General features: G+C 26.8%; 1 protein-coding gene across 1 annotated transcript; it reads left to right on the top strand.

The window, feature by feature from the left end:
* Positions 1-24411, top strand: LOC100209590 (dimethylglycine dehydrogenase, mitochondrial). The gene is made up of 15 exons (XM_065815310.1): positions 1-260; positions 728-881; positions 12233-12331; positions 16525-16714; positions 18611-18790; positions 19346-19571; positions 19715-19953; positions 21901-22112; positions 22245-22502; positions 22583-22713; positions 22889-23100; positions 23187-23344; positions 23514-23573; positions 23803-23934; positions 24020-24411. Exons 1-15 carry the CDS (start codon positions 154-156, stop codon positions 24245-24247), a joined length of 2586 nt encoding a protein of 861 aa, XP_065671382.1. The 5' UTR covers positions 1-153; the 3' UTR covers positions 24248-24411.
* The last annotated feature ends 340 nt before the right edge of the window (positions 24412-24751 follow it).

Here is a 24751-nt window from a genome sequence, read left to right as displayed (position 1 = left end):
TAAAAAGTTGCTAGGTTTGTAGAAATAACTTGATTTTTTAAATAAATCTTATTGATTTTCTATTTTTGTGAGGAGGATAAATTTTGTGGAGCTAATGGAACACTGATTTCAGTATTTTTTTAAAAATGTTTATACTACTACAGCAACTTATAAATGGCAATGTTATCTTGTCATAATAATAAGTTATCTCATATTTTTCACAAACTTCATTTGCGAAATTGGTCAACAACAATCTTGTCACTCTCTGAGCAAAAAGCAAGGTGAGCAAACTTTGATTTTTTTTACATTGTCAAAATTATCAAAACAAGTACCCCAGTAAGTGTTATGCTGATGGCTGATATATTTTTTTTGTAGTTTTGTTTGTATATTACAAGTGAGAACATTAAGATCATAGTTATTAGTGATAATAATGACAAAATATTTAGCAGAACAAAATATTTAGCAAATAACTTAGTATTCTTAGTAGCTAGTACAAGGCTAGTACAAGGCTGTGAATTTTTATTACTAGTACAAGGCTAGTACAAGGCTGTGAATTTTATTGCTAGTACAAATAACTTAGTATTCTTAGTGAGAACATTAAGATCATAGTTATTAGTGATGATAATGACAAAATATTTAGCAGAACAAAATATTTAGCAAATAATAGCAGGATATAATTTTTTTGATTTTTAATTTTATTTTATTTCTTTATTACTTTTCTTTTAACTTTTTGTTTGTAAATTTCAAGTAACAAGCAAAAAATCAAAGAAAATGTTGAAGTAGCAGTAATTGGAGGAGGAGTAGTTGGTACAAGCATTCTCTACCATTTAGCAAAGCAAGGAGTTAAGGATGTTGTCTTGCTAGAGAAAACTGAATTAACAGCAGGATCAACTTGGCACGCAGTATGCTTTTTTAAGAATTTAATAAATAAAAATAAATATTTAGATTTAACATGTAAGGGTTTGGGTTTACAATTTAATCAAATAATCTGAAAATAATATAATTTAATTAGCTAATTATCTAATTAGTTGTACTCGCTTTTAATAATATCTCTCATTATCTTATTTCTTTTAGTTAATTACATAAAAATCTTTTTATGTAATTAACTTAATAATATCAGTTATAAAATTACTTTTTAAAGTAACTTTAAATAGCAGGCATCTCAAGAAGCAAGCTAAGTACAACCTGTCAAACCTGTACAAAATACATCAAGAGTGACCTTGACTTTTATTATTCATATGCAAATTGGACAGTAAACTTATCTTCAGCTTGCCTGCAGCATTTCTTACATTTTGTCAATAATTAATTGTATCTTGCCTAAGTTTATTTCTTTTATTTCAGTGGTAATTTTAAACTTCTATTACTTAGTAGACTAATAAAATTCCTGTCATCCCTTTCAATTTGGCTATTTTTAACCATGTATAAGTTTTTTTTAAACATATTAACAGTAAAAATAAATATTCTTTTAAATGAAAATTAAAAAACAAAAACAAAAAATCCTTGAATTTTATCTAATTAATTTTTTTTTTAATTAATTAAAATTAATTAATCAAAAGTTATCAAAACAAATATTTGAACTAATTAAATAATTTTTTAAAAAACGTTATTACTAAAATACACATAGCTTTATTAATTTCTGTTACATTAAATATAAATCTTATCATAACACATAGCTAATAAGAAAAATAATTTTTTTTTCTTTGAAATAGTCCATAGAAACAATAATAAAAAAACACTTTTTATTATTGTTTTTAAGTCTTCATTATTAAAGTAATGAAAACTTGAATATATTTTTAAACAAAATAAAATCAGTTACTTAAGGTCACATCACAATATAAAATGATAGATAAATTGACTGATATTAATGGTGGATTTCTCTTACAAAAATTTGATATTGTTACAGGTTTCTCTAACTAAGAACTGATATTGATAGCAGGTTTCTTTAACTAAAATTTGATAATGATGCGGGTTTCTCTTGACAAAAACTTTAACTTGAAATGTAAATAATTTAACTTTTAAGATATAAATTTAAACTTTTACAGTTTTTATATAACCTTTTAACTTCATAACTTAAAACGTAAAGCTCTTTATAAAAAAATTAATGAAAAGTTAAATTTAAACTTACTTGCAACTTTTTCATGTTCATTATTAATATCCTGAACTAAACAGAAAAACAAAAGAGTACATAATAATTAAATAAAACAAGTAAGTAATACATAAATTATAAATAAAATTATTTATTTAGTTAATTTTATAACTAAATAAATAAAATAAATTTAAATAAGCAAAGACATGCAAACTACAAATTCTATAATAAAATGTAACTAAAATGCAATATACTTCACAGCAATTCAGCGTCTAAAAAAAATTGAATTGTCAATTAACTGCAAAACTAGATGAAATAAACTGCAATATAACGATACAAAACTTTATTAGCTTGACTCATTCTTTCAAATCAATAATAAATAATAAATAGACATAAGCTTAAAAAAATAACTGATATAAAAAGCTAAAACCAAAACACCTTTTAAAAGCTTCTAAGCATAAAGCAAATAGAAAAGCAATATGTGAATGATTCAAAAGATTAAATATGATTAAATCGTTAAGTAATTGAAAATTTAATAAACAAATTATTCAGCTACTTGCTTGTTGTCATCTTTGTAAAGATCTTGTGAGTTTCAAGGACATGCATTGTTTAAAAAAAATCCATTTTGCAAAATCTTAACTTAAATCATAAGATACTAAAAAACTTGTTTTTAAGTAACTAATGATGACAAACATTAAATATTAACTGAATTATAATTATGATTTAATAAATCAATTGTCATTGGATCTGCATCTTGCAGATATATCTTCTTTAACCAAATTGCACGTGATTGGAGTACAATTCACTTTTTTAGTAGCGTTAGTATTATTTATATTAAATGTAAAAAGTATTTTGTATCATTTATATTAATTGAAAATAAAGTATTTTGTATCATTTATATTTTTTAGTAACATTAGTATCATTATTTTTAGTTTTTAGTAGTATTATTATTTAGTAACATTAGCATCATTATTTAGTAACATTAGCATCATTATTTAGTAACATTAGTATCATTTATATTAATTAAAAAATATACAATTTTTACTTCTTTGTCTTATTTTTTATTTATTGAGTTTTATTCTTCATGAATGTAAGTAATGGCTATATTTATATATTTTATAATTACAAATATATATATTTTTAATTTTATTTAAACAAATTACAATAAACCTTAAACAAATTTTAGTTAATGATTAGCCTATGACTAGAAATTATTTCTATAACTGACATTGTAGCAATTTTAGTTTTGCTGCAGGGTTTTGTTATCTTCAGATCTGAGGCATCAAAATAATTAGTTGCTAAAAAATACAGTTGAAAAGATTTGTGCTTTAAAAAGAGAATTAAAATAGATTTACAGCTATCATCAACATCAATTGGCGGTGGGTTTGCAATTGACTGGAAACCTGCTGTGTTTGCAACCAATTATTGTGTTAGCAGCTGAAACATGGTTAATTGCAAAGATATATCTTGTAAAAAAAAATTTTATTGCAAAGATATATCTTGGAAAAAATTTATTGCAAAGATGTATCTTGGAAAAAATTTATTGCAAAGATATATCTTGGAAAAAATTTTGCACATATATTTTTAAAGATATTTAAAATATACATAAAATTTTTTTTAATGATTAATAAACTACAGAATTGAAACAAATCTATGCTTGGAGACATTGAAGTTTCCAGACAAATCAAGGTAGTATCTAGGTTGCCCAATAAAATCTTTAAGGGATTATGCAATACATTTGTTTGGACTTTGTTAATTTTAGAAATTGCTCACTTTATAACTCATTTCAAGTAAAAAAAGATAATAAACTTTAAACATACAGATTCTAATGTTTATATGGGAGATCTGTGTATCTATGGCACCATGCATAGGTATGTTGTACATGGGACAACTATAAGTTAAAGTAGTATCTAATAAAAATGTCTAGCAAAAGATGTATTTTTAACAGTAGAGGAAGTGCTAATAGAAGTTGTAGAGGCAACAGCTCTAGTAAAGAAAGAAGTAATAGTGTGGTATCCCTTTCCAACCTTATCTACCTTTTCCAACCTTTCCTTTAGTTATATAAGATTTAGTTATTTAAATCTTCAAACCAGATTATTTTTGTTTTAATTACATGTCACTGAAGTAAATCATAAAAAACATTGTTTTATAATGTAATTAAATGTACTATATTTATAACAAACCTCTTTTTAATCTAGTTTAGAACTAAAAAATGCATAAGTAATATTTCTTTAAATAATGCAAATATAAACCTTTTTATAACAATCTCGCAATCGTCCTCTTATCCTAACTGATATATAAGAATTATCTAATAATTTATATTTTTAAATAATATTTTTTTCTTTCTTTTTTAACAACTTGACTTCCCACAAGGCTGCAAGCAACCAGTATTAGAGTTACTTTAAGAAAAAAGATGACGTTTATAGAGCAAGATAACAATTGACAGACAACTTAAAAGATTGCAAATTATATGAATCAGGAAAACAAGATGAAGGAAGCAAGTTTCAAAGGACTGATGTTTTTTTTGCAGTTCTTAGGAACAGTCACAGTAAAAGGATGAGACCTAATTTAATGACGAGTAACACGAAAATGAATTTTAGTAGAAAGCACAAGAGATGCAAGCTCTTTAAAGCAGTACCCATTATAGTATTTATTGAAAAGAGAAAGAGAAGCAACATTACAATGATGTGATAATGATTGGATGTTGGCTGCAAGAGCAGGTCCAACTATGTTTACAATGCATTTTTGCACCTTGTCTAAAAGAAAAAGGGGATCATTGGAAGATCCACCCCAGATATGGCAACAGTATTCCATACAAAGACGGATTTGAAATTTATTGAGATAGAAGAGTAAAATCTTGAGTAAGAAAACCTTAGCAGATTATAATTTTGCAATGGATTTGATATAAGATTTCCAAGAAAGATTGTAAAAGAGTTAATCCTAGAAGATAAATGGTAGATGACTCATCGAGAACATTACCACTCATAAATCTAGGGAGATCTAGACTATTGCAAGTTTTATCTGAATTGAAGTTCACCAGCCACTGAGAGCCCCATGCTGTAGCAGAAGTGAGGTTTTTTTCAAGCTCAAATGCCCCCTCCAAGCAATCTTGTTGGCTTCTTATCAAGACAAGAATAAATGGTTGTATCATCAGTGATTAACACCACCTGTGATGTGATAATTTTTGGGAGATTGTTAATGTAATTTAAAGAGTATAGGGCCAAGGATAAAAGCTTGAGGATAAAGTTACAAGATATGAAGAAGAGTGGTGTCCATTGAGGACAACTTTTATACTACAATTGGAAAGGAAGGATTCAATAATCTTGAAGGTATTACCAGATACACCATAAGAAGAAAGCTTATGGAGAAGACCAGCATGCCAAACTTTATCAAAGGCTTTTGAAATATCAAGAGCAATAGCCTTAGCCTCTCCACATCTATCTAATGCATGATAAAATCTATCAGTTATTACCATTAACAAATCAGCAGTAGAACAAGAAGATCAACATCCATATTGATGATCAGAAAGTAAGTTATTAGATTCAAGATATGAGATCAAGTGTTTATTAATTAAAGACTCAAAAACCTTTTTATTAATTAAAGACTCAAAAATTTATTAATTAAAGACTCAAAAACCTTGCTATGATAGTAAGAATGGGGTACAAGTTAGACAAGTCAGATTGCTCTCAGAATTTTTGAGTATATGGATAACAGATGCTGCTTTCCAGTCGGCTGGAAAATAAGACTCTTATAAGCACTTGTTAGATAGTTTTGAAAGTATAGGCGACAGCTCAAGAGAAAACTTCTGCAAGACTATAACAGGTATGTTGTCTAGATCACAAGCTGTAGAAGGGTCTAAGCAGGAAATCAGTGATACAAAGGTCAGGCAATGGATTAACCTGATTGTCCGCTATATCAGGTAGAGCGCAACTAGTGGAATCAAGAGACGATATTGATGAAAAGTTCTTAGCAAACAATTCAGCTTTGTCTTTAGGTGAGGTGACAAAGTTTGAACTATACAAGAGAGGTGAAATAACAGATTTAACCTTGTTGTAAACACTATTGAAAATTGTCCAAAAATCATGAGAGCCTAATTTTTGAGATGAAATAGAAGATTTTGTGACCTAAGAATAACGGGCTTTGGCATTAGACAAAACCTTTTTACAATGGTTTCTAGCAATATTAAACAGACATCTGTTTTCTGGAGAAATTTTTTGCTGATAGATATGAAATTAATGGTTACAATTGGAAATTGCAGCAGCACAATGAAAGGAAAGCCATGGAGAAGAGTGAGGCTTGACTTGAAATTGTCAAGAGGGAATAAAGGATTCCATGCCAGCCTGAATCCAAAAAGTTATGGAAGAGCCACATTTGTCAGCAGGAAGACAAAGGATCTCTACCCAAGAGCCATTATGAAGAAAATTACAGAAAGAGTCCCAGTCAGCTTTAAAGTAATTGTAAGAGGTACGATGATAAGGGATTCTGATGATGAAGAAGAATGAGATAATATTTTTAGAGAAATCAGCCCATGATCAGAAGCACCCAAAGATGAATGTGGAGAATCTGAGCATTGACTAGGATTAGAAACAAGACCTAAGACCAAGTCCAGTAGAAAAAGTAAATGATTCGGATTTTCTGGAAAGCAAGTTGGAAAGTTGACTATTTGAGTTAGAGATTGAGAAAAGCAAAAGTTGTAGGCCTTTATGCCTGCAGAGTTACTGATACTAGAGCCAAGATAGTCACTAGAGCCAAATCACTGACACTAGAGCCAAATGGTTGAATTCTTACAAATGTTGATGCCCAGGCTAAGCGTGTGACTATTGGAGTGTTTATGAATTAAAGAAAGGTAGCCATCAACATTAAGATCACAAGACAAAACAGTCGAACTCAAATTAGTCTCACAAAGAGTAAGTAGGTCTGGTGAACTTTGAAAGAGATAAGACTCAACAGAAGAAAAGTTACTTCGAAGACCACGAATATTCATGAATGATAGATTTAGAGAACTTGGTGATGAGGATGGTTTTTTGCGTTTTATAATTTTTGGTACTTTAGTCATTTTTAAAATTGTTAAAGAACTTGACTCAAGGCACAGGTATCACTCAGTGCACTATTTAGTAGCCAAAGCAATTGCCTCATTACTATTAATAAACCCTAAACCGTAACAAAGGGCTCCAAATGTGGCCTCGACAATGCCCTGTAGGATACCACTTAAAAAAGCGTATCCTACAGGGCAGTATGGCATAAAGCAGGTTGTACTGGGTTACATTTTTTTTTCTAATTAGTTTAAATACAAAATTTTTTTTATTAAATATTTAAAAAACAAAAAAAGTTTTTATAAGTTGTTTTAAAATATATTTATTTAGAGGCGCAACAAATACAATTAATGTGTGTGGGGGTGGGGGGCTATAGCCCTCCTTTAATAGCCCCCCACCTATCTATGGCCATGTGTGTATATATGTAGGTATATATATATATATATATATATATATATATATATATATATATATATATATATATATATATATATATATATATATATATATATATATATATATATATATTAGTGATGTACCGATAACACTTTTTTGGCCGATGCCGATACCGATGCCGATGGATAGGAAAAGGCCGATACCGATGCCGATACCGATGAATTAACTAATTATTAAAGTTTTGAAGATATAAAGCCATAGAGCTTTAAATTGGGTAGATTTTTTCATGTAATCCATACTGGTAAACAAATACTTGCACCCAAATAAATAAACTTGCCTGTAAACAAAGTCAAAATAAACAATTTTTCTAAAAATTCTAAGCGATGCATAAAGTTTAGATTATTTATTATTTAATAATTATCAAAATGCAGGATAAAAGTATTAAAATGCCATCGGTAATGCATATCGGTAAATTAATAAAAAAAGGCCGATGCCGATACCGATTCCGATTGTACAAAAAGTGGCCGATTAAGCCGATGCCGATGCCGATTAATCGGTACATCACTAATATATATATATATATATATATATATATATATATATATATATATATATATATATATATATACATATATATACAAACATATACATCTATTATATCTATCTATCTATATACATATATCAACTATAGCATATTTATGTAATAAATTGTTACCATATTTTTGGAACTTTAAATAAATATGCTTTTCCAGAAAAAGAAGAAAAAAATTAATAATAATGAAAGAAAAGATTGCTGCCCCATGCCAAACCCTCAGTCGATCTAGGAGCACTCCACTGGGAATCAGACTATTTGTCAGTTGATGTATGTACTGAAGGCCCTGGCAGCAGGCTGTTTCAGTATGAAGCTAGACTGCTAACCTAAACCAGCAGTATAAGATATGTGTGTGTGTGTGTGTATATATATATATATATATATATATATATATATATATATATATATATATATATATATATATATATATGTATATATATACAACCCGTAGATGTTGTCCGAAAGTTTTTTCCATATTTTGTTGACAAAAAGTAAAAATTAAAATGCAAGACCGGAATTATTTTTTTTATTAATTGAGAGACTGCCTGCCCCAACCAAACCCTCTGTCGATGTAGCAACACTCCCTTGCGGGTCAGGCTAAAAGATAGTAGATGTAGCAGCACTCCCTTGCGAGCCAGGCTATTTGTCAGTCGATGTAGCAGCACTCCCTTGCGAGTCAGGCTATAAGATAGTCGATGTAGCAACACTCCGCGCATGATTTACAGTAAAAAAAAATAAAAATAAAAACATTTTATTAAAAAAATTAAAAATAAAAACATTTTATTAAAAAAAATAAAAACATTGTTTATATTGTTAAAAACATTCAGAATGTTTTTAAAACATTCTGGTCAATTAAATTTGCGTTTTTGTAGTTTTTTTAAAAAACGATTTATTTGTAATTAAATTAATGGTTTTTACTTTCGTCCAACACGCAAATGTTGGACGAAAGTCAAAAGTAATTAAAAGTGACATATGTGTTGGCGTAAGAATCACTTTTTTCCTTCCGCTCTTCCCAAAGACAACAAACTATAGATCTATATATATATATATATATATATATATATATATATATATATATATATATATATATATATATATATATATATATATATATATATATATATATATATATATATATATATATAAGACATTTATTTAACTTAATTTACAAATTTATTATTGCTCTGTTCTTTAAGAACATTGAGCACTCTATTTGTAGAATATGCTAACTTAAATCACACACACACACGCACACGCACGCACGCACACACACACACACACACAACTTGTCTCAATCTAATCCAAAAGTTGTATACAACTATATTTTCAGTCAAAAAAAAGCAAAGTTTACTATTCCCTCTTTGATAAAAGACAGCATGGAGCTAACAAAATCGCTTGAAAAAGCAGAATGTCTTAACAAACAGTTTCAGTCTGCTTTTTCTAAAATTGACCACAAAAACAAGTTTACATTCTCAAACAGGACTGATCAGGTATGCAAGATTGATCAATTTGATCTTAATGAAACTGCAGTTTTTGGCGAGTTAAGTGCTTTGAAGAAATACAAAGCGATTGGCCCAGATGGTATAAGTCCTTATGTTCTCAACGAGTGTGCCACTTTTTAGCTTGGCCAAATTTCTCTTCTGATAGCTTCATCATTTGAAACAGGTATAATACCTAATAATTAGAAAGAAGCGAATGTGATACCAATATATAAAGAAAAAGGTAACCAAAACGACCCATCTGAATATAGACCAATATCTTTAACAGTCATAATATGTAAAATCATGGAGAGATAGTTGAAAAAACATATGATGAGTCACCTGGTTCAGCACAAGTTAATCACTAAGCATCAACATGGTAAGACAAAAATCATGTGTTACAAATTTATTAGAGACAATAGACATTACGCAATCATAATCTATCTGGATTTTGCTAAAGCCTTTGATAAAGTCTGTCATGAAGCGTTAGTTGTCAAATTAGAGGCCTATGGTTTCAAAGGTAAACTACTGAGATGGCTAAAAGCATTTCTTATGGACAGAAAACAAAGAGTTCTTGTTGACGTAAACTACTCTGAGTGGATAAAAGTTCAGAGTGGTGTGCCACAAGGATCTGTTCTAGGTCCTCTACTGTTTATAATGTACATAAATGACATGCCAGATGTTGTCAAATATTCACTCAAGCTCTTTGCTGATGACAGCAAACTAATAAATATAATAAAAAATCAATTTGACATTGAGCAGCTGCAGAAAGATTTTGATGCTGTTGCTACATGGGCAGATAATTGGAAAATGGAGTTTAATGCAAGCAAATGCAAAGTATTGACGATAAAAAAATCATCTAAAAAAATAATCTATGACCACAAGTTTAGCGTACAAAATCAAGATAACAGCCGAACATACTTATTGTCTACCAACCAAGAGCGAGATCTTGGAATTTTAATAACTAGCAATCTAAAATGGTCAGCTCAATCAAAACATGCAGCAGTTAAAACTAATGCAGCACTAGCTTCACTCAAGCGTACGTTTAGATACTGGAACCCTTCAGTGTTTAAAACACTTTATACCACATTTGTGAGACCTCACCTTGAGTATGGAAAACCTGCATGGGCTCCACTTAACAAAGTCGATGAAAAAGTAATTGAACGAGTACAAAGAAGAGCTACTAAATTATGCCATTCATTAAGGGCAAAAAAATATGAAGATCGACTAGCCCTACTCAATATCCAATCAATCAAAGCACGTAGCACACGGGTAGATGCAATTCAGTATTTTAAGGAAAGCACTGGTCTTAAAACTACATCCTGGATCCACCCTCCAAAAAAGTCTCAATCGGGCAATTGTCCTGAGCCAGCAGGACAGCTGGGCAGCACTAATCAAACAGCTCTCAAATAACTGTCGTCAAAGAGAATACTTTTTCTTAAATAGAGTGGTTAATATTTGGAACACACTTCCGGATGAAGTTAAAAATTCCAAAACTACTAATTCGTTTAAAAATAGTTATGATGCCTATATGAAAACAATATGAAACTTATATACAGTTCAGCTGTCATAGTTGACCATATTCATTTGGTCAGCTCTGATTTATACCACAGCTCAATCTTATTATTATTATTATATATAATATATATATATATATATATTTATCATATAATTTATATATATATATATTATATATATACATAATATATATATATATATATATATATATAATATATATATATATATATATATATATATATATATTATATTGTATATATAATATTGTATATATAATATTATATATATAATATCATATATAAATTTTTTTTTTGTGGAAATATTCAAAAGACACAAAGCAAAAAGTTTTAATAAGATATCAAAACAATCACTACTTTTTAAATTTTTTTTTTTTTTTTTTGCCTAAAGTGAACATTAAACTAGGTAAGAGTGCTATTATTGTAAAAAAACTTGAAGATTTTCAAATTAGACATCATAAAAATTGGTAGTTTTTACATGAAGAATTCATTATTCAAAAAGTTGTTGAAAAGATGATTGGGCGCAAAAATGGCGCTCCAATCATCTTTTCAACAACTTTTTGTTAAGTATCCTTATTTGACATAAGTATAAATAAATAAGTGTTTGGAATTTGCTTTGTGTCTTGAAATCATCTCATTCCCATTTTTTTATCCCATTTTTTGTGTGTTTGGGATACCAAACACATAACAAATGCTGCCCATTTTTAAAATGCCCACTAACAGCACAATTATTTATTCACAATATTATAATTTTTTTAATTTAATTTAAAGATGGATATGAAGAATATTTTTTATTATAAAGATGATATATGAAATATAATTTTAAAAGAATGTTTTATATATTTTATTCAATATTGTTATAAAGTTAAATTTTTTAATATTGTTTAAAGTTCACTTTTTAAAATCAATTTTCCCTATATCTTTGTTAAGATATCCACTATATATTTTTTTTTACCCTAAAGGATGCATATCTTTACTTCTAGTTAACCTAGAATTATAATATTGGTATCAAAATTCATTATTTAGTACCTTTCTAATTGAATTAGTTTGTTTGGAAAAATAAAGGTTTAAATTTTTTATAAGGGTACTAGATATATGGGTATACAGATATAAATATTTTATTTGTTGTCCAGGCAGGTTTGGTAACAGCCTATCATCCTACACCAAATCTAAAGTATCTTCATTGGTACAGTGTAAATCTGTATGCTCAGCTTGAAAAAGAGACAGGACAGGTAGTTTAATATCTAAATGTTTTTTTTTTTAAAAAGGCCATTTATTTTACAGGCCTCGGCTGCCAAGATATGCAGTGCAGAGAGATTTTTCCCCCTAAAATCTTTGGTGTGAAATACTGTATAATATATCTATAACATTAATGACAATATGATCAATGTTGCAAAGTTGTTTATAAAAAAAAAACATTGTTGTAACTAAAATGAAAAACCCATAGTCATTTTAAAAATAAACCAGTAATTGCATAATAAACTGCAATAAAGGCACAGTTATTGCAACAACAACAAAAATTAAAAAAGAGCACCAAATGTTTTCAATTAGGTTGGACCAACTGATCAGTTTTTAAATAAAAAATTAGTTTCTTATAAAAATACCATTTTGAAAAAATATATTGATAATATTCTGTCATAAATCTTTTTCTTTGTCAATGTTATGTTTTACTATTTATAATTCAGTTTATATTAAACATTTTTAAAAATACATTAGTAAAAGTAAAACATTCTTTTTGAATGTTTTGTAATATTTTTTTATTTTGCTCGAACTCATTTATATAATATAAAATTATTACTTACTGTATTATTGCATAATAATTTTTATTTTATGTAATAAATTATTAAATTTTATAATTAAAATTAAAATAAAAATATTTTATATATTAACTATAGTTATATAAATTTGTGTCAATTTGAGCAAAATTAAAAAATATTTTTTGTAATTAAATGTTTTGTGTAAAAAAATCGTAATTATATAAGCACTTTTATTGTGAATCTTTATTTGTTGTAATAGTTCTTTAACTTTCTGTATTCTATTACAGTAAGAAAATATAAAACATTTTTTATATAGCTCTTTGTTTATCAAATTTTTTATAAAATAAGCCAAGTTGTTAATATATAATTAGATAGTGTGTGAAAACTAAAAGAAAATTTTTTTTACAGTGCTCATATATTTTTTTTACAACGCTCATTATGTATTCAAAACAATGCTCATTATGTATATATTCTTGTAAAATTAACGTTACAAGCATATGCTTGTAATGAGTATAAAACCAAATTTATATTTAGTAAGCCATTTTTTTAACAAATAAACAGATAGCTTGTGCAAAAACCAAAAGCTCTAATAAAGACTGTTTAGAGGAGCAGCTCACATGACTTGCCATGTTTGTTTTAGGAGAGCTTTTCTCCACTCTTGCACTCACTTACTCCTGCCGAGGCCTGATGTTACCTCTAATATGTCATTATTTTCAATATATTAATAAAAATTTATAAAATTCTTTCTTTTTTTTTTTTGCTTTTCTTTTGTCCATTGATTTCACCATAAAATATGGAAATTTACAATAATAATTATAAACTCATAAATAAGGTTAGGTGTCATTCGTGATAAAAAGACAAAATTAATATTCTTTAGATATATGCTCAAATAATAATTCTTAATTCGGTTATGATTGAGAAGGATTTTGGAAATAAAGGGTAGTTAAAATCTTTTTTTTTATAAATGGTATTAATTGTTTCCAATAAGAAATACATTGATGTTATATGTAGAGCATATTTGACAGTGTTGAAGAAGGAAGTGTTCAAATTAACATTTTCAGTATTTCGAGTGTATTATTTATTTGTATCACTTGTTTTAATAAAAAAAGTTATTAAACAAATTTGGTAGATTTTTTTGGAGAAAATCAAACACAAAGAGACAGTTATAAGAGACAGTTATAAGCCATTACAGGATCTTGAAATTTTGGAATTTTCAATTCAGAAATCCTATTTTGGATATTAAATTGTAAAGGAGAAAATGTTATATTTCTTATTAAAGTATGTTGTAAACTGTTTATACGATTTAATAGGAACAGATCTCTGTGGGACACCATAATTAATAACTTTATTTGTGGATTGAAACCCATTAATTGAGACAAACTGTGTACGATTTTGAATATATGATGAATACCAATTATTAGCAATACCCCGTGCACCATAGTGGTATAACTTTTTAATTCTTTAATGTTCTGTTCAAGTAAATCAAAAACTTTTTAGAGATGCCACAAGCAAAAAAACCACAATCATTCACACCACATTATTTCAGTAATAAGAACATGGTAATTAGTGTGTTTTAAACAAAATAGAGACATAAAGACATTTGACTGAGACATAAAGACATTTGACTGAGACATAAAGACATTTGACTGAGACATAAAGACACTTAGAATTATCAAGAAAGTAGTATGAAAATACATTAATTTTTCAAGAATTTTACTGATATTTGATAATAATGATATTGGTTTATAGTTATTTCAGTCAAGTTTTGAGTCCTTTTTATGGATTGGTTAAACAGATGCAGTTTTTAATTTTATTTAGAAATAAAATTAAAAACTGCATCTTTCCGTTATTTACCAGAAAGTTAAGTCAACATTATTGATTATTTAAAATTAATATTGTTGATGTTAACAATATTGGTTGATGCATTAAATTTTTATTAATAATTATAAATAAAATAAATATAATTATTTCTAAATAGAGTTCATTTTCTTAATTAATTTTAAACTTTTAAAAATGTAATTCATGAATGAAAATGATAAAAATGTAATAATAGTTTCTGAAGATTAATAAAGAGAACTTTTTTAATCAATTGCTAAAAATTTGGTTTTAAATTGACCATTTCTACTGGAGGTAAAAATTATCAATTTATATTTTATTATGTTACAAATATGCACTTAAAACCGATTGATCCAAATTGATAATTGATTGAAATTTATGTTTTATTCACTATTTAATTTAAATGTGTTATTCACTATTTAATTTAAATGTGTTATTCACAATTTAATTTAAACAAAAAAAAGTTTATTATGATGTAAAATATGATGAATAAATATTTTTTTTACAACTTTTTAGTATTTCTATTTCACTTTTACTTGATGAATTTTATGATTTTATCTTTTACTTTGTTCTATCAAATTTATGTATTTGTATATCTATCTAGGGTTAGGACTATTGTAATTGTAATGAAAACAATAACAGTAACAATAATTATTGATATTGTATAAACTTAATTTAGAAATAATAATACTTGTGATTTACAACTATTGTAATTCTGTAATAAAATAACAATAAATATTGTATTGCAATTCATCTTTATAAAACAATAACATTATCTGAAAAAAAAAAGTATTGTAATGACCCACTACAATAACAATAAATATTGTATTGTAATTCGTCTTTGTAATACAATAACAATATATTGTTATTGTAATAAAAAAATTATTTTAGTGTCAAAATTTAATAAATGTTTTAATAGTCCAGTTGGCCACTATGTACCCTTGTACCCATGAAAAAGGGTACAACTAATATTTAATTATTGATTCTATTTTACTGAAACATAATGGGAGGGAGAAGGGGTGCCAGAATGGTAAAATGGCCTTAAACGCATCATAAAAAATCTCCTTTTGGCTCTTCGTTTTGTCATCATTAATTTTTTTATGTTGGTTCTTCAACTTTTCAATACATTAACATTTTTATTTAAGAAGAATTATTATGTTTAACTGTTTGTGTTACTAAAGTTAATTTTCATATATACTTTAAGTTCCTTTACAGCATTAAAATCAAGAGGAAAAAATAAAAGGGCTGAATAAAATAATTTATGAATGTTATTTTTCATTATAGTAAGGCTATCATCAGACAGGCAATATTTTGCAGCCATTTAGAGCTTAGAAATACATAACAAGATAGGTGATGCGAAATCTAAATATGTAAAAAATAAAATTTGCAATATATTGCAAATCCGTGAATAAAATATAGCAAAAATAATAAGTAAGTTTGTCAGAGATGAATATAAATACGTTAAAATACGTTAGCTTTTCTACTTTAATGTAAAGTAATACATTACAATAGTTATTGTAATTATTTTCATCAAATCAATACAATAGTTATTGTAATTTTATTTCATTAATATAATACAATACAATAGTTCTCGAATTTTATTGTATTGTTAGAAAAAAAACAATACAATACTTATTGTAATTGTTTTTCATCACAGCAATACAATACCAAAATAAAATTTTTTTATTGTTTCTGTAATATTACAATACAATATTATTGTTTTGTAATGTTTATTTGTATTTAGTTTTTACAATTACAATTACAATAGTCCTAATCCTATATCTATCTATATGTATCTGATATATCTATTTTTGTTATTTTGTGTTATCTAGGCAGTTGGTTTTCATAGGCCTGGTAGTTTACGACTTGTTACTACTAAAGGTAGATTGGAAGAAGCTCAATATACCCTGTCACGTCAAAGAGTTCATGATGCTCATATGTGGTTCTTAAATCCAGATGAAGTTCATAAATCTGCTCCGTATATGAACATGGATGGAGTACTGGGAGGTTTATTCACTCCAGGTTTGATTTTATACTAAAATGTTGATGTAAAAAGAAAAAAAACATCAACAAAGGGGTCAAAATACAGGTTTTTATCTTTTATTTCGCATAGTTTTATATTCCATAACTGAGTTTGTATTATATAGTAAAACACGTTTGTACTATATAGTAAACATATTAAACTTGGCTAACAAAAATGTGAAAAGTTTTTCATTGTAACACTAAAGTTATTGCACAAAACAAAAAAACTGTTATAAAAAACTTAAATAAAAAATAAAACTAATAATCTAATAAAAAATGCAAATAGTCTGAATATGTTTGTATTTGTATATTATGTAAAATAGGATAAGATGCCTTATGATGGGAAACAAAAAAAAAAGATTTTTCAAATTAAAGCTACTATCAAAATACTTTCCAAATAATCATCAGTAGTACTGGTATTTAAAATAAATTAAAAACAAACAAATGCAAGTTGTATAACTATTTTTCCCACCCTCACAAAATTAACTTAAGTTTTTGATAATTAAAAATTTAAAACTTTGTTAAGACCATTTCTAATTAAAGCCAAAATTTTTGAAACTTAATATACTATGAAAAATTTAGACGAAGCTTAAACCAAATCAACTAGTATGAATGAATTTTGCCAAGAATGTTTATGCAAATCTTTTATTATATCGGATAATAGTTATTTTATGTCAAAAAATCACATTAATTTGCACACTACTGTATGTGCTAGTTTATAAACAGTATGCTACACAGCTAGTTTACATTTACAGTCTTTTTTTACAGTTAACATTACACTTACAGTCTTTTTTACAGCTAACATGGAAGGATAATTTCATTAATTTAATAAGTATAATAACAAAAAATGTCTAGATAAAAAAATTAATTAAAATTATCAGTATTTTATGCCATGATGAGGAACAGTGTCCATTCTTGTAAATGTTGCGGCGGCTAGGTTATGTACACGTTTTTCGTCAATTTTCCTTATTGAAAACTAAATCCATTTTTTATGTTTATCTAGGTTTCAGCTTGCCAGTTTTTATTGTACACCAATCTTTTAAGTTCAGGTCAAAAACCTTAGATTGGACGTAATTCTGGCACATCATGGACTTTTGGTACAAATTCAATATTATTAGATTTTAGCCTTGTATTTTATGTCAATGTGATAAAGCAAGATCAGGCCAGAAAATGATTCTGTTATTTTTATTACATTTTTTATTACATTTTTTATTAAATTTCTTTAATTTAACAAGACATTTTGGAATATACACATTTTCATTGACTAATTTGCTCTTAGGGAAGTTCCTTTCATTAAGAATTAAATCCAAACAAGTAATTTTGGTTAGAATTTATTTTTTCGAGAATTTTTTCTTTCAATCTTTTGATGCTGCATTTATGTCAGAAAAATAGAATCTTTTCCAGAAATATTTGTGTTGCTAAAATAAAAGTATGGTTCATCGTCAATAACAACAATTTTTTTCTAAAAAATTAAAACCAATCTACAGACAAACATGTAAACAAAAAACAACTAAAAGACTATTTTAGTTTTTTTTAATTTTAAATAAAATTAAGTTTTTTAATTGTTTTGCATAAGTTATGATACATTAACTTGTTTTGCAAAATCACACTGTAAAATATCATCTCTTAATCAATGGATTTTTTTCCATCTGATTGTTAGACTTTTTTTTTGCTTTGCGACCACTTCCTACCTTTTTTTGGATCCTACATTGTTCTCTTTTCTTTTCACTATATTATATATAGTAGATTTTGGTATGTTTTCCATTCGAAAGTTATTTACCATAAAACTTTTATTCTCATCTGGATGCAAAAAATTTGTAATTTTGTTTTGAAGTTATCAGTATTTAGAAGCAGTTGTTCTTTTTTTTCTTCTTATTTTTGTTATTTATATTTTAGGTGATGGACACATTGATCCATATTCTTTAACTCAAGCATTGGCAATAGGTGCACGAAAAAACGGAGGAGAAATATACCTAAATACTCCTGTTACTAACCTACGCCAGAATACCAATGGATTTTGGAATATTGAAACACCTAATGGTGTCATTAAAGCCAAAAAGATTGTTAATGCTGCAGGTTTCTTATTTCTTTTTATGATTTGTTTTTTTCGTAATTTTTTTAGTATAAGGTTAAGTTCATTTTTAGATTTTTATATAAATAATACTCCAGCCTGTTAAACATTGTCCTTTTTGTTATATCCCGCTGCAAAAAGTGCTTAATAAATAGCCACCCAACCAGTTAATTAAATTTTTGCTTTATCTGTGAACTTAGTTGCATTGTCTATTATGAAGTTTTGAGTTTTGGTCAAGTGAGATTATGAAAGTCATATTTTCAGAGGGGCCCTAAAAAATGTGTAAATGTATTTCTGAATATGATTTTCAAATTATAGTTAAGGAAGTTCAAAAAACTAAAACTAGATAACTTTTAACAAAGTTTCAAACTTTTGTTGTGCAGTAGTAGGTTTTAAACAAAAGTATTTCTCTTTTCTTAGTTAAAAGTACCTCATTTTTCATTAATTAATAACTTTATTTCTTTTAATTAAGAAAAAAATTGTTTTTAATAAAATTTGCTTTTGAACATCTGCAGTATATTTATGAACAAAGAGGTTTTTAATTTATTTTTCATAAACAGGTTTTTGGGGTCGTGAAATAGGAAAGATGGTAGGTGTTGAACATCCATTAATACCAATTCACCACCAGTATGTTGTTACTAATACCATTCCTGAAGTAGCTGAGATGAAGTTTGAAATTCCTGTTTTCAGAGATTTAGAAAATTCTTATTACTTGAGACAAGAGAAAAATGGTTTGCTTATTGGTCCTTATGAAAATGCTAAAGTTATGAAAGTTCAGTCAGATTGGTACTGTTTTTGTTATTTATAATATCAATTTTAAATTTTAATCTTATCCATAATTTATTTAACTATCAAAATATAAAAAAATGTTTAAAAAGTTTTATTTTTCAGATTTATTTTATAAGTAAAAATTTTCATTTCAATTTAAGGTGGGATGGAGTCACACCTGGATTTGGAAAAGAATTATTTAGTAGCGACTTAGAAAGAATAATGCCTCATTTGCAAGCATCTATGGAGCGGTTTCCTTGTATTGCAACTGCTGATATTGTTAGTGTGGTAGCTGGTCCAATAACATACACCCCAGATATACTTCCAATGGTTGGACCTTTCCCTGAAATTCAAAACTATTGGTGTGCACTTGGATTTGGTTATGGAATTGTTCACGCCGGTAAAGTTTTTGTTTGCTTTAATAATTAACTTCTGGCTTAACCTAAATGCAGCAATATTTAATGCAAAAAATGTCAAATGCAACAATGTTTAATGTTTTTCAGTCAATAAAGTGGTTTAATTTTTTTTTTTATATATATATTTTTTTATATATATAGCCTCTACAAGATCCAGTCTAGAACATTGTTCTGATGTCGGCCCAACATTTGTGATGTTTATTGTCACAAATGTTGTTCAACAAATCACAATTTGATAAACATCGGTACCAAAGTTAACGAATAGTACTATTTGTTTAACAAATTTAATTTTTTTATAAAACAATTAGTACTGTTTGTTAAATGAAGTTTAATGAATATTTGTTTACAAATAGTAACAACATTTTTTTTAATGTTTAAAAAAAAAAAAAAAAAAATTATTTTAAATTATATGACTTAGATAATTTGTCAACAAAAACTAATTCAGGACAAACTTAGAAAAATAGAAGCTGTTTGACACAATTTTAAATTTCTGCTTTCAATATATAAATATTATATTATGTATAATTATCTATAACAAAATACTAATAAGTGATGTTAAAAAAATAATACATGAATAATAATAATAATAACAGTGTAAATGAAAAATAACAGTAACAGTAATAATAATAATAATGATAATAATTATTATTATTATAACTATATTTTTATTATTATTATTATTATTTTTATAATTATTATTATTATAACTATAATTATAAAAAGTAACAGTAATAATAATAATTATAAGCATCTGTCACTTAAATAAAAATATGATCAAAGGTCACCAAATTTTTATTAATAATAATAGTAAGTATAAATAAACAACTAATATCTCTTTACTAAATAAATAGTCAATAAAAAATAATAAGTAATAATAATAATAAGTATAAATAAACAACTAATAAATATCTCTTTATTAAATAATTTCTACAATTTGTTGTTTTGTTTCGTGTTTTCTGATTTTTGCATTTTAGTTTAATTTGAGGATTTTCGAACAACATAAAGCAAAGCATAGAAGGGAAGAATGTAATCATAACAAAATACTACTAACAAAATAATCTCTACTATTTGTTGTTTTATTTCGTATTATTTGATTTACCAAATTTTTATTAATAATAAAATGATATAAAAGCAAAAAGTTATATTTAAAATTTAACATTAATTATGTCTATAAAAAATTATACTAATTGCTAGTAATGTCCCAAGAGAATTATTGTTTCACAATCGTTAAAAAAAAAAAAGAAACTAAAACCAGATTCTTGACCTTTAACCTGGATTTTAACAAGTAGTGGATTAAATAGCAAATAATATATTTATATACTAAAGTTTTATGAGGATCTAATATTTTTGAGTTTTCAGTATTGGATTTAGTTTAAATGAACTTCAACCGTGCTTACCTTAAATTGGGAAAAGAACTCATAATAAGATCTATGATTGAAAAAGAACATAGTCAAAACACATAGTCCTATAAGAAACACAAATACTTCTATAATTTTTTATCTTCTTTTACTTGATTTTAAGTAAAAATGGTTTAAACACCAAATATAAATCATATAGTTTAAAATATAAAATTTTGTGCAGTAAATAAATATATCATAACATTAACTTTACAACATATTTTATTTTACAACTTTTATTTTTTTTAAGCTCTAAGCTTCGGCAGTAGACTTTAATTTTTTAGACATAATTTTTTGATTTCACGCTTATATTTTTTATACTAAGTGCTTTGGTTCCAGACCTACCAATTTTTTTAAAAGATACATAAATTTAGATTTCATTTTTTCTGTACAGATGTAGTCTTAGTATGTAATAGTAAAATATTTTTTTCTTAAAATATTTATATAGTTGAAAAATTGTTTTGTTAAATTAATTTCAGTTAAAATTTATTAAAATATATTAAAGTATAAATTTGATGTAAATTATATTTAAAGGAGGTGTTGGAAAGTTCTTAGCAGGTTGGATCCAGTCTGATGAACCTCCAAAAGAACTAAGCGAGTTAGATCCTGGTCGCTATGGAAAATGGACAACTAAAGAATACGTACTTGAAAAAGCAAGAGAAAGTTATGGCCTTAATACATTGCAATATTATCCTAAAGAAGAACGAACAGGAGGAAGACCTATGCGTGTATCTCCATTGTATGAAGTAAGTAAAAAAAAAGTTGTATTCTTATTTAGGTGGGAGACCTATGCATGTATCTCTGTTGTATAAAGTAAATAAGTTTGTATTCTTATTTAACATAAAGATAAAAGGTATTAAAAAAAAAGTAATTTCTAGATTCTCAAAGAAAATGGTGCTCAGTACACTTTCTCTAGTGGTTGGGAAGTTCCAAAGTGGTATGCCCAAAAAGGCGATGATGCTTCTTATAAACCAAGTTACTATCGTACAAATTGGTTTGAACCAGTACGACGTGAAGTTCAAAATGTTTTAAATAATGTTAGTATTGCAGATATTTCAGCATTTGCAAAGTTTCATATTACTGGGAAAGATGCTTCAAAGTTTCTGAACTATATGGTTGCCAATAAATTGCCTTCTGTAAGTTAAATTAAATATTATCTTTCTTGCTTCATTTTTGTATTTTATAAATTTTTTTTTTAAATATTGCTTAAATTTAGATTGGAAGAACAAATGTAAGTCATATGCTTTCATCTACAGGAAAAGTTTATGCTGAAGTCACTGTTTCTGCATTAGCTCCTAACCATTATCTTGTAATTACAGGTGGTGGTTCAGAATATCACGATCTCAGGTTTTAATTTTTTGATTGTCACAGTTTTTGATTTTTTTGATTGTCTTGTTTAACAAGTTTTTTGTGGTTAAATAGAAGTGTGAAAGAATTGAACAATTACTTTTTTTAATCTTAAAGCTTTCTATAATTTAATTTTAACTGTTAATAAATAATAAATTGGTTTAATATAAAATAGATGGCTCATAGATCATGCACGAAAGTATGATGTTAAAATAGATAATAAAACAGATCAAGTTACTGCTATTTCAATAAATGGACCACGTTCACGTGTTCTTTTACAAAAACTAACCTCTACTGATGTTTCTGATAAAGCATTTAGCTTCATGCAAAACAAAGAACTTGATATTGGTGGAATACCTGTATTAGCTCTTAGAGTATCTTACACTGGTAATTGAATGCGTTTGTTTTTATATTTTTGTTAAATTTCATTTTTTATTGCCATGAATTTAAACTTAAAATTTTTTTTGTAATAGGGGAACTGGGTTGGGAATTTTACGTTGAAAACTCAAAGGCTCTGGATTTATACAAAAAGCTGCTTACAGCTGGTCAGGAATTAAATATTGGCCATGTTGGAGCATACGCAATAAATTCTATGCGAATTGAAAAAGGTTTTAGGTTGTGGGGATCGGAGGTAATTGTTTTTGTTGTATTAAGTGTTTTAGCACAATGATTCTTTAAAAATCTGTTTTTATATAATAATACAATAGTAAACAAAGTAAACATTCTTAATCAGAAGCAAAAACTTTTTTAAATCAATTTTTGATTTCTTGAAAACTAATCCATTTAAAATTTGTTAATAGATGAACATGGACGTTGGACCCTATGAAGCTGGCTTAGATTTTTTTATTAAGTTAGACAAGGTAAATTTTAAATAATTGAATTTTTATAAAGCTGTTTCAATTGTCAATTTCAGTTTACATTAGATCAGCTACAAGGTTAAATTTAACCTTGGTCAACCTATATTGTCAAAAAACGCTATGATATAAGCTTTTTTAACTAAGATTATTTAATAATTATAGTATGAGTTTTAATTATCTAATTATTAAAATATCAGATTATATGTTTTGTATTATAATTTTCATTTTCAAGGGCGATTTTCTTGGTCGTGACGCATTGATTTCACATAAGAGAACTATCCAAAAAAAACGCTTAGTTTGTATGATTGTTCAAACAGATAACATCGATCCAGAAGGAGACCAGGCTATTTGGTTAGGCGACGAGGTATAGTATAATACGATTTTTTTTAAGTTTTAATTTCATTCTATTTCTTTTATTTTGTTGTTATTCGAAGCTTTCATAAAACTAGGTGATTGGAAACACTACGTCTGGCTGTTATGGTTACACTGTTGAAAAAAGTATTGCTTACGGCTACTTACCATACTATATAAGTGAACCGGGAAATGAAATCTATATTGAAATGTTAGGAAAAAAATATCCTGCTACTGTAGTAACTGAACCTCTTGTTCAAATGGAAGCTGCTCGCGCGCGGAAAGCCAAAGTCTCGATTGCTGACACTGCAATGGCGTTTATATAATGTTTTCTGTTTTTCGATTGTACTTAGCTTTTAGAATTTTTTAGTGAGGGTAACTTTTTTACAAGCGTTTTTTTAAAATAGAGTTTTTATATAATGTATGAGTTTTTTTATGTTAGTTGTTAATGTTGTTTTTTTGAATATTAAACTAAGGTAACGGGCTAGTACTCAATAGTTTCTTATTTTCAAGGTATAATTTTCCAAATTAGAAACTTTTAAATAATTGAAATAGTGCAGCGGATTAGAATGACAATTGTGTAAAAGTGCATAAAAGCATGAAACTTTTTTTTACGAGTTGGAAATAAGTATATAATTCATTTAAGATATGTTGGCACATTCAGTTTAACCAAAGAGGTATAATATACGAGCTAGAGCCTTGTTGGCATAAAACGTATAAAATACGTGTTTTAAACGTCTTAAAAACGTCTTTTGCCATGGGAGGGATACTCATTGTACTGCGTCAGTGCAATAGATATTAAAGTTCATGAGTGTCTTATAACCTTGTAT

Source organism: Hydra vulgaris, chromosome 13, assembly GCF_038396675.1.
Source record: "Hydra vulgaris chromosome 13, alternate assembly HydraT2T_AEP".
Classification (NCBI taxonomy): domain Eukaryota; kingdom Metazoa; phylum Cnidaria; class Hydrozoa; order Anthoathecata; family Hydridae; genus Hydra; species Hydra vulgaris.
The sequence above is the reverse complement of the archived record's forward strand: the minus strand, read 5'-3'. Positions and strand labels throughout refer to the sequence as shown.